Below are 12187 nucleotides of genomic sequence, written 5' to 3'. Positions count from 1 at the left end.
GTATACAGTACTGTTTCATCCTGACATTTATGACATACAAGATATACAAATATACAGTACTGTTTATGAGAAAGAGATAAAATAATATATATACATTCGAGGGGGAAGAAACTGTACATTGGAGGGGGTTGGGTGGGTGGGAGGGATTGGAAATTTTCCCGGGGCCAGTTTTCGAATATCCATTGCGATAGATACGCCTCAAAATCAAGTCAAATGAATTCAAATTGAACTCGACTAAATTAAATGAAAACAAAATTAACGAAATTAAGAGTTTAAAGGCAGCTCTCACCGGCCAGCCTCTTCATCCAGGACGCCTCGTCGATACCCAGGTTGTTCACCACGATCTTCATGATGCTTCCCAGCAGCTGGTTGAGGTGTTCCGAGGTGACGTCGGTGCACAGCTGGCCCTCCAGCTCAGGGTGGTTCTCTGAGCCCCGCTCCCACCAGCGGGGCAGGTAGTTACACAGCATGGGCAGGGTGATCTCTATCACGTGGGGCATCTCCGTGTATCTGGCCCCGGACTCTGCCAAGTCCCCGATCTCCTTTAGCAGGACGTCCAGCTCTGGGATGTCAGGACACAGCTCCTGGACCTCGTTAGGAAGGCCCAGGACTTTAGGACAGAGAGAGAACACAACCATGTTTAGGAGCAAAACATTGGGCAGATGTTATTTATTTTCTTCCCTAAAATGGAAAGTGGTCAGTCATCTAGTTTTTCCTTTGATGAGACAGTTTAGAGGGAGACAGAGTAGTTAACTACAGTATTTTATAAGTTCAGAGACAGAGTAGTTAACTACAGTATTTTATAAGTTCAGAGACAGAGTAGTTAACTACAGTATTTTATAAGTTCAGAGGGAGACAGAGTAGTTAACTACAGTATTATATAAATTCAGAGGGAGACAGAGTAGTTAACTATATTATATAAGTTCAGAGGGAGACAGAGTAGTTAACTACAGTGTTATATAAGTTTAGAAGAGAGTGCTACAAAACTTGAATGAAGAAAATGTATGACTAAAACAAACAATGCGATATTCCTTATATTTCAACTTCTTCTGAATGTGCGAATGTGTTATAGCCTAAACATCTTGTCATAAATTACTAATCTGGCAAAGACATGTCAATAGTCTCAACCAACAAATGGACCCCTCTGGTTGAAAAATGATTCCCAACAGAACAGAAGGGATGAGAGTGGAGACTCACTGGCTCGCTCCCTGGGTGTCTTGGTGGTGTAAACTGAAAAAGCATTGTACTCGTTCAAATGGGGTTCCATGTAGGCTACAGGCATGGCAGCAGCCAGGTGAGCCAGACACTCTCCGAGAGCCGGCCTCTGTCTGGAGAAGGAAAAGACACTTTTCACAGAAGTATATTTTCTGGGAGTATACTTTATATACTTTTTATGTATTCAGAAAGTTGTATTCAATTGAAACCACTTAAGTTGTACTTAGTGTTAAAAGTTGTACTGAAGATTAAATTATAGTTTTGATGTGGTTCTGGTTACTTTTGCTTACCAAAATAGTACACTCCGAATAAAGTACGACATCGCCATTTTATTATTATTATAATTTTTGTGTGTATTTAGATTACATTTACAGCATATTGATAAGTATTATACCAAACACAGGGTTCCCACAGGCATTGCTAAATGAAATTCAAGGACTTTCAAGTACTTTCCCCAAGTACTATTTTTCATTTAAAAAAATGGCATTTAAAAGGATACAATCACTTTTAAATGCAGTTTTTTATTGAAAAAAATATCTGATCCAATATTTATGGATTAAAATCAATTTCCGACAATTAGTTACACTTTAGATTAAAAAAATTTATTTCTTGATTCAGAACCATTTTATCATGGATGAACAAAACGTTCAATGCGAATGGTTGATTTGAATTCCAAGGACTTTTTTAAGCACCTCGTTAAAAAATTGGTTGTTTTCAAGGAATCCCAGGCCTTGATTTTTTTTGGAAAAAATCAAGCACTTTAAGCACTTCAAGGACCTTGTGCGAACCCTGTAAACATGTGCTTTGAATTAGTACAGTACATGAAAGCACATAAGAAGTACCAAAAAGTATTTTCTTAGAAAGGTAGGCTACATATGGGTAGAAATATACTTTCAACATACTAATATACAAAAGATATTCTTTCAGTATGGAAAAAGATATAAGAATTGTGTGCACACCCCAAAAACCCCACTGTTTACAAACAGTAAAATGTTCAATTAGGCCCACAGGTCCAGACTCACCTCTCCACGTGTGGATTCTTCACAGTGCCAAGCGAGTAGATGCTGCACATGATGCGATAACATGACATCTGGAGATCATCCACTGTAGGCAACAAACACATTATTATTATTATTATTATTATTATTATTATTATTAACATGACATCTGGAGATCATCCACTGTATGCAACAAACACATTATTATTATTAACATGACATCTGGAGATCATCCACTGTAGGCAACAAACACATAATTATTATTAACATGACATCTTGAGATTCTATTCTAATTATTGTGAGTCCAGCCCACTGATAGCTGCACTTGAAGTCACACATTGACTTTTATTCTTATTAATATTTTTTTATAATCTCCTTGTGTTTCTCTTTATTTATTTTAAAGCACTGTGAATTGCCTCTGTGTATGAAATCTGATATATAAATAAACTTGCCTTGCCTAAATATAATCTCATGATTTGAATATTGGCATTTTACAAGCCATCATTATCCAGGTCTCTCATAATTGTATATAATATTTTTTCTAGTATTTTTATTCTTATTTAAGATTTTTGAGTACCTAAATGTTTATTGTGAACGATCTGTAGTGCTGAATTTCCCTGGGATCAATAAAGTAGTTATATTTCGTATTGCATCGCGTCCCGCTCTGAGCCTTACGAGATACTTCTATCTCCTGTGATACCTAATGTATCTCCCACGAACAAAAAACACATGCACCCCACCTGTATGGGGCCCCGCCCCTTATGGTGGTACCACCCATATAACCATGACTCTGGTCATGAAACACCCTTCCTCTATTTTCGTCCCAGCGTATTGGATGCGTGCACCATACGAGCTAGCGGAATGAAAAGATTAAGGAAGATTAATAATGTTGAGGGCTTACCGGAGAGTTGTTTTTCCCTGGATTCTCTGGAGCTTGTTTCGGCGACACATGAGACCTATGCTGGTGGTTCCTCGGCTGATGGCGACGGACCGAGGGGCAGCGTACAAGGTTTGGCTAACGGGTCGGCTTGTACAAAGGTGAGGTCTGTGTCAGTAGGCGTCAATGTCGGTGTTGGTCGTGCTGTGGAGTATGTTTCGGCACCAGGGCCGGGGCGGCTTGGCGATCGTTCCACTGTAGTGGGCGATGTCTTGGCGATCCTGGAACATGCTGTTGACGCTAATGCTAATGCTACTGCTAATGCTAATGCTACTGCTGCTTCTTCTGCTAACGCTGATGTTGACGCTGGAATGTCTAATAATCCCCGCCGCGGGATTCCGCTTTTCCCTCCTCTTGCCACCTTCATTGATGAAGGTCAGTCGGTGGTGGGTGTGGGGGGGTTCGCTGAGCTCTATTTACCTTTTTTGCGGGTGAAGGGGCTGACGACGGGGTGCAGCCCGGGGGTACCTTGGCTAAGTAGCCAGGTAGCTTCTTTTTTGTGCCCAGGCGGGGATGAACGACGTTCCGCCCGGCCGTTGCTTGATAGCATGTCGGCTCGGAGGGTGGCAGTATGGACGAATGAGTGGTATACTGCTGCAGGATGGCATTTAGCGGCGGCCAGTGTTGTGGCTCAGCTGGCTACTTTCCTATCCAAGATGGCGTCGGGTTGTAGGTCTTTGGGTCCAACCGACACTATGAACGTGATTCATGTTTGTGGTGTTATAGAGATCTTGACTCAGTCGCAAGCTATAACTGCGGGGAGGATTCGGATGCTATCGACTTTGGTTGTTAGGCATCTTTGGTTGGAGCAGTCTCCTCTTGGGGAAGAGGATAGGTTTTCTCTCCTCACGACTCCTTTTTCCACAGATAGTCTTTTTGGGCGTTCTGTGGAGGCGCAGGCGGTTTTTGATTCGGGTCCTACACCGCCTCACGCTGTGCAGCCAGGGGTGGGAGCACGGTCTCGTCAACGACTGTGGCGAGATCCTCGACAGGCGGCCATGTTTCCCCCGCCAGTGGTGCCCTGGTTGGAGAATCGACAGGGTTTCGCAAGGCCGACAGTCTTGGCGGCCGAGGGATCGGCCATTTTGGGTGATTTCGGGGTTGGTAAACCACCCCGTCGTCATTTTGCCGCGAGCAGCCCGCTCCCCGTTCAATCCTCTCTCTGGTATCCCCAGAAGCGGGGCTCTGAGCGTTCTCCTTTGGCTGCGGGCCGCGAACCTTCTTTGAAGCGTATGCGGCCCCATTCTTCACTTCTCATGGAGACAGGGGCTGACACCCAGTTGATGGCTGAGCCTGGGTCTGTCCGTGAGAATGTTCCGTCGTCGCGTGGTTCCTACACCGCAGGTTGTGGGTGGGTGGAACCTGGTGTTACAGCTGCCACTAGCTCCAGTGGTCAGCAGGGGGACTTGGTGCCTCTTCTGTTGAATGCTCAGCAGGGGTTACCCCGGCTTCGCCCTCGCCAGGCGGGGTATCGCGCTGTTGCCTCCCACTCCCGTCAAACCGGCAGTGGTCTGCAAAGGAGAGGCTGGCGTGATTTGAGTGGTAGCAATATCACTGCAGGGCTTCGGCGTGTAGGAGCCCATGGGGTCCTCAGGCCTTGCGTGTCTGGCTGCGGAACGGCTCCTCAGCGTGTGCTGGAGGGGTGTTCAGGGGGTGAGTGTGTGTCCACAAGTTTGATGACCGCTCCTCCCGTATCAAACCGGCCCTTTCTGTCGGGGTCCCCCCTTGGGTGCTTTGCACGACGGGGGGGACCGGGCCAATTATCTGCTGTTCCTTGCGGCCCAGCGTCAGTTGACGGCGGGGGCGCTGTGGGATTATATTCACATATGGCGACGGGAATGTCCCTTGAATCGGTGGATGAGGAGAACGTTAGAGGCGGGGCTGGTTTTGCAGTTTGCGCGGCCCCATCCTCCGTTCTCAGGTTTGGTGCCGACCCTATTGTTAGGGTCGGGCGCGGTGACAGCCCTGGCCGACGAGATTCAATCTCTGTTGGCGAAGCAGGCCGTCGTTGTGGTCCCGAGAGAGGACGCAATGTCAGGCGTCTACTCCCGTTATTTTCTGGTGCCCAAGAAAACTGGGGGGGTCAGACCTATACTGAATCTGTCCATGTTCAATCGGTTGATTGTAGTGAGACCGTTCAGGATGTTGACCGTCCGACTCCTTCTGCTTGCTGTCAGGAGGGGGGACTGGTTCACCTCCATAGACCTGAAGGATGCGTATTTTCACATACCCATTTTCCCTCCTCACAGGAAGTTCCTACGGTTCCTGTTTCAGGGCGTAGCGTACGAGTACCACAGAATGCCGTTCGGTTATTCTCTGGCTCCCCGCACATTCACCAAGTGCGTGGCGGCTGCTCTGGGGCCTTTACGTCGTCGGGGGATACGAGTTCTGTTCTATCTCGACGACATTCTGCTCCTCAGCCGTTCAGAGGAGGTTGCCAGGTCTCATACTCGACTGGTGGTGGAATTCCTCACCAGCCTGGGTTTTGCTGTGAATTGGAAGAAGAGTACCCCTCTTCCCAGTCAACAGGTGGAGTACTTGGGCTTGACATTGAGGTCGAAGCCCATGCTTGCGACCCTCTCGGAGCAGCGTCGGGGGGATCTCCGTCACGCGCTCGGGGGTTTCCGTCTGGGAGGGACGGTTACGGCGCTGCAGGTGATGCGTCTGCTGGGCCTTATGTCGGCGGCCCACACGGTGGTTCCTCTTGACCTCCTCTTTATGAGGCGGATACAGAGGTGGTTTCTCTCTTTGAGAATAGATCCGGTGTGGGGCAAAGGGAGACGGTTGACGGTTCCTTTGTCGATATGGGGGGATCTCGCCCACTGGGGGAGGCTGGGTATCCTCTCCGCTGGGGTCCCCATGGGCAGCAGTGGCTCCCACGTCACGGTTTTCACCGACGCCTCTCTCACAGGTTGGGGAGGGGCGTTTCGGACCCACGCAGTGGGGGGCAGCTGGACGGGTCATGCCGACCCAGCTGTCCTGCATATCAATGTGTTGGAGTTGAAGGCGGTCCTCCTGGTCCTCAAACGGCTCGGCCACCTGGTGGTAGGCGAACACGTTTTGATCAGGACGGACAATGTGACGGCGGCGGCGTATATCAACAGGCAGGGTGGGACTCGTTCCGCCCGCCTGCTCCGGGTGGCGCGCAAACTGTTGCTATGGGCATCCCGCAGGCTGCGCAGTCTGCGGGCGCTCCACGTTCCTGGTACGGAAAATGTGGCGGCGGATATAATGTCTCGGGGCGGTCCTCGTCGCGACGAGTGGGAACTCCGCCCCGACATAGTCAGACAGATCTGGGATCGGTTCGGGGAGGCCTCGGTAGATCTGTTTGCGTGCCGACGTTCTCACAAGTGCCCCTTGTGGTTCTCGCTCAGTCGAGCGGATCATCCCCCCTTGGGGGTGGATGCCTTCTCGACCTTTCCGTGGCCGCCCGGTCTTCTGTACGCCTTCCCTCCTGTACAGCTGTTGAGTCAGCTGTTGGAGCGGATACGGAGGGAGCGCAGGACGGTGATCCTGGTCGCGCCGGACCGGGGCACGTCAGTGTGGTTCCCGGTCTTAATCCAGCTTCTGGTCGCTCCTCCTTGGGTCATTCCGTGGTCAGCGACGGCCCTCTCGCAGCACAACGGAGTGCTTGTCCAGCCTCCGGTGTTGGGTCAACGCCTGGTGGTGTGGCTGGTGGGAGGGTGAGTCTGGAGAGGATGGATCCCGCAGTGGTTGATACCATCCGGTGTGCGCATGCTCCCTCCACTGTCGCGGTTTACGCGGGCAGGTGGCGTGCGTTCCAAGAATGGTGTAAGGGGGGGGGGCTGGGACCCAGTCTCCTGCCCCCTGGATGCTGTTCTGGGTTATCTCCAGTCTCTTCTTGGTAGGCTGTCGGCTTCGACAGTGAGGGTATATGCGGCAGCTATATCCTCCTGTCATGAGGGTTTTGAGGGGACTGTTTTGTTCAGCCACCCTCTTGTGAAGCGTTTCCTGCTTGGCGCTCGACGCGTTAAGCCGGTGCAACGCTCCTTGGCTCCGACTTGGGATCTTCAATTGGTCCTCGGTCGGTTGTCCTTGGCCCCGTTTGAGCCGCTCGAGCAGGCGCCGTTGGGACGGCTGTCTTTCAAGACCGCGTTCCTACTGGCTGTCACTTCCGCTAAACGCGCGGGTGAGCTCTGTGCTCTCTCGGTACGTCCAGAGTGCCTGTCTTTTCGGACCGATTGCGGTGCCACTCTGCGACCTAATCCTGCTTTCGTGCCTAAGAATATCCGGAGTTCCTTCCGCTCCCGGGATATTGTGGTTCAGGCTTTTCGTCCTCCTCCTCACACTAGTGAGTTAGATGCGGGCCTTCACCTGTCATGTCCAGTCCGTGCTTTGGGGTTTTACCTCAGCCGTACTCAGGACTTCAGGGTTACCGACCAGCTTTTTGTCTGTTACGGTGGGGCTCGTGCTGGTAAGGCACTGTCGAAGCAGCGCCTGTCCCATTGGTTGTGCGAGGGTATTGCCCTCTGCTACACGTTGGCTGGGCAGGATCCCCCTGGGGGCGTCAGGGCGCACTCCACTCGTGGGGTGGCTGCCTCTGCCGCTCTCCTGGGTGGGGCCTCGGTGGAGGACATCTGTGCTGCAGCTTCATGGTCCTCACCGGGCCCCTTTGTAAGGTTTTACCTCATGGACATGACCGGGGGTTCTGTCTCCCAGGCGGTTCTGGGGTCTGTGGCCTTTCCTGCTTCCCGTCCTTTGGTCGGGTAGCAGGAGTGTATGGGTATGGGCCGCAGTGTGTTGAGTCACACGTGGTTCCGCCTGTACGGTGTGTTCAAGGGGTTCTGGCTCCCTCTTGTTCGCATTCAGGTGGAGTTGACTGCGCCCCCCCTTCGTTAGGAAGGATGGGGTGACAGGGCTCCCCGCACCCCTTGATGTGGGCTTACGGGTCCTCAGGGGGTACATCTGTCGGGTCTTGCGCCCGCTCTTCCCCATTATCTCGTAAGGCTCAGAGCGGGACGCGATGCAATACGAAATATAACGATAGGTTATGTAGATAACCTAGTTATATTAGTATTGGCTAAGCGTCCCGCTCTGCGCGCCCTGAGTTCCCTCTTGAGGGGTCTTTTCCTGGGACGGGTTTTTGGCGAGGAAGGGTGTTTCATGACCAGAGTCATGGTTATATGGGTGGTACCACCATAAGGGGCGGGGCCCCATACAGGTGGGGTGCATGTGTTTTTTGTTCGTGGGAGATACATTAGGTATCACAGGAGATAGAAGTATCTCGTAAGGCTCAGAGCGGGACGCTTAGCCAATACTAATATAACTAGGTTATCTACATCTACATCGTTATATTCTATTCTATTCTAATCAGTTTATCACTGATTAACTGTTGTGCATGAGAGAAGATAAGAGATTTACATATGCCAGTTCAAAAAAGGAATACATGACCATCTTGAATAATACCTGCATATGTATGTGCATCACAAGAGACAATAATGTAATAATAATGCACCATGTAATACAAATTATGACTGACACATGTTTTGACTGGACTTACGCATGACATCGTCTCCAAACTGGTGCTGAGCGATGTGGTCAAACAGGGAGGTGAGAACGGGCAGCAGGGCGATGGTTGTGTAGTTAATGTTTTGGGACACGCCCTTCACTTGCTGCAGATGACAGGACATGGTACAAGACACTGAGTCAGAATGGTACAAGACACTGAGTCAGAATGATACAAGACACTGAGTCAGAATGATACAAGACACTGAGTCAGAATGGTACAAGACACTGAGTCAGAATGATACAAGACACTGAGTCAGAATGATACAAGACACTGAGTCAGAATGATACAAGACACTGAGTCAGAATGATACAAGACACTGAGTCAGAATGGTACAAGACACTGAGTCAGAATGATACAAGACACTGAGTCCGAATGATACAAGACACTGAGTCAGAATGATACAAGACACTGAGTCAGAATGATACAAGACACTGAGTCGGAATGATACAAGACACTGAGTCAGAATGATACAAGACACTGAGTCAGAATGATACAAGACACTGAGTCAGAATGGTACAAGACACTGAGTCAGAATGATACAAGACACTGAGTCCGAATGATACAAGACACTGAGTCAGAATGATACAAGACACTGAGTCAGAATGATACAAGACACTGAGTCGGAATGATACAAGACACTGAGTCAGAATGATACAAGACACTGAGTCAAAATGATACAAGACACTGAGTCAGAATGATACAAGACACTGAGTCAGAATGATAGTACATGATACAAGACACTGAGTCCGAATGGTAGTACATGATACAAGACACTGAGTCCGAATGGTAGAACATGATACAAGACACTGAGTCAGAATGGTACAAGACACTGAGTCAGAATGGTAGTACATGATACAAGACACTGAGTCAGAATGAGAGTACATGATACTACTGAGTCAGAATGATAGTACATAGTACAAGACACTGAGTCAGAATGATAGTACATGGTACAGGACACTGAGTCCGAATGGTAGTACATAGTACAAGACACTGAGTCAGAATGATAGTACATGGTACATGGTACTGAGTCAGAATAGTAGTACATGGTACTGAGTCGGAATGGTAGTACATGGTACTGAGTCGGAATGGTAGTACATGGTACTGGGTCGGAATGGTAGTACATGGTACTGGGTCAGAATAGACTACATGGTACTGGGTCAGAATGTTAGTACATGGTACTGAGTCAGAATGGTAGTACATGGTACTGAGTCGGAATGGTAGTACATGGTACTGGGTCGGAATGGTAGTACATGGTACTGGGTCAGAATAGACTACATGGTACTGGGTCAGAATGTTAGTACATGGTACTGAGTCAGAATGGTAGTACATGGTACTGAGTCAGAATGGTAGTACATGGTACTGAGTCAGAATGGTAGTACATGGTACTGGGTCAGAATGGTAGTACATGGTACTGAATCAGAATGGTAGTACATGGTACTGAGTCAGAATGGTAGTACATGGTCTGAGTCAGAATGGTAGTACATGGTACTGAGTCAGAATGGTAGTACATGGTACAAGACGCTATGTCAGAATGGGAGGCATTTGTTCAGGCGTTGAATAAATATAAAACCATAGCCTACAAAACACAACAGTTATCATACAGCAGTAGATTCAATCTTTATTTACCGTAATTTTCGGACTATAAGCCGCAGCTTTTCCCCCCATTTTTCGACCCTGCGGCTTATATAACGGTGCGGCTAATCTATGGATTTTTACAGCTAACTGGGCGCGCTCCCTCAGCTCTGTGACCATCAGATCAGACTCCTAAATCTGCTGCAGCAGTGCACGCCTTGCCCCTCCTCCTCCCCCTCACAGACCCACGTCAACAAACCATTACGGCAAGAGTGTATGAGCAGCTCAGAGCTCCTCTTTCAACATAACTGAAGCATTAAACAAAATGACCCAGTCAACGAACTATTCACTTTCGTTTATTAATGCATGAGGCGTTGTCTAATGTTATCTAGCTACTGATGGCTCCTGATATCATCAGTTTGGCATTCGATTTCGCAGGTGCTGGCTACTGGCTATCGTTCTGTGAGCTCGCGTTGGTACCTGGCTGGCTAACTAGCGTGGCTATCGTTCTGTGAGCTAGCATTAGTACCTAGCTGGCGCTGGCTAACTAGCGTGGCTATCGTTCTGTGAGCTAGCGTTGGTACCTGGCTGGCTAACTAGCGTGGCTATCGTTCTGTGAGCTAGCATTGGTACCTGGCTGGCTAACTAGCGTGGCTATCTATCGTTCTGTGAGCTGGCGTTAGTACCTGGCTGGCGCTGGGTAACTAGCGTGGCTATCGTTCTGTGAGCTGGAGTTAGTACCTGGCTGGCTAACTAGCGTGGCTATCGTTCTGTGAGCTAGCGTTAGTACCTAGCTGGCGCTGGCTAACTAGCGTGGCTATCGTTCTGTGAGCTGGCGTTGGTACCTAACTAGCGTGGCTATCGTTCTGTGAGCTGGCGTTAGTACCTGGCTGGCTAACTACCGTGGCTATCGTTCTGTGAGCTGGTGTTGGTACCTGGCTGGCGCTAACTAGCGTGGCTATCGTTCTGTGAGCTGGCGTTAGTACCTAGCTGGCGCTGGCTAACTAGCGTGGCTATCGTTCTGTGACCTGGCGTTGGTACCTGGCTGGCTAACTAGCGTGGCTATCGTTCTGTGAGCTGGCGTTAGTACCTGGCTGGCTAACTAGCGTGGCTATCGTTCTGTGAGCTAGCGTTAGTACCTAGCTGGTGCTGGCTAACTAGCGTGGCTATCGTTCTGTGAGCTGGCGTTGGTACCTGGCTAGCGCTAACTAGCGTGGCTATCGTTCTGTGAGCTGGCGTTGGTACCTGGCTGGCGCTAACTAGCGTGGTTATCGTTCTGTGAGCTGGCGTTAGTACCTAGCTGGCGCTGGCTAACTAGCGTGGCTATCGTTCTGTGACCTGGCGTTGGTACCTGGCTGGCTAACTAGTGTGGCTATCGTTCTGTGAGCTGGCATTAGTACCTGGCTGGCTAACTAGCGTGGCTATCGTTCTGTGAGCTGGCGTTAGTACCTGGCTGGCTAACTAGCGTGGCTATCGTTCTGTGAGCTGGCGTTAGTACCTGGCTGGATAACTAGCGTGGCTATCGTTCTGTGAGCTAGTGTTAGTACCTAGCTACCGTTACTGTTTAAACAAAAATGTTAATAAATGGGAGCTTCCTCAAACAGCCATCTCTTATAGTCCAGTGCGGTTTATATAGGGTTGCCACCCGTCCCGTAAAATACGGAATCGTCCCATAATTGGAAACTAAAAGACGCGTTCCGTATTGAAGTGATACGGGACGCACCTTGTCCCGTATTTTAAGGTCGGGAATGTGAGAGCTCCGCTGTCCGCAAGTCAGACAGCGTTGCCAGTATTGTGAGAGAAATCAGCCAATCGACCTACAAAAACAAGCCAAAAACAAGCTAAATTGTGTCCAAAAGTTGCGGAAAATAAACAGACTTGGCAACTCTGCTATGATGGGCGTGCGCTCAGCAGCTCACGACCAATGAGAATTAG

The 12187-nt window shown here is 49.3% G+C and overlaps 1 protein-coding gene across 1 annotated transcript in view; it reads right to left on the bottom strand.

The window, feature by feature from the left end:
• Positions 1 to 12187, bottom strand: part of LOC311233659 (ryanodine receptor 1-like) — a gene marked incomplete at both ends in the record, with an annotated part of 453326 nt that overhangs the window by 119410 nt on the left and 321729 nt on the right. The window contains 4 exons of the mRNA XM_084320641.1: positions 290 to 610; positions 1198 to 1328; positions 2238 to 2319; positions 8672 to 8783. Of these exons, the coding sequence (XP_084176767.1) occupies positions 290 to 610; positions 1198 to 1328; positions 2238 to 2319; positions 8672 to 8783 (646 nt within the window). The remainder of the gene's footprint in view (positions 1 to 289; positions 611 to 1197; positions 1329 to 2237; positions 2320 to 8671; positions 8784 to 12187) is intronic.

This window comes from Notolepis coatsorum, assembly GCF_963971535.1.
Source record: "Notolepis coatsorum genome assembly, chromosome: 8".
Classification (NCBI taxonomy): Eukaryota; Metazoa; Chordata; class Actinopteri; order Aulopiformes; family Paralepididae; genus Notolepis; species Notolepis coatsorum.
The sequence above is the reverse complement of the archived record's forward strand: the minus strand, read 5'-3'. Positions and strand labels throughout refer to the sequence as shown.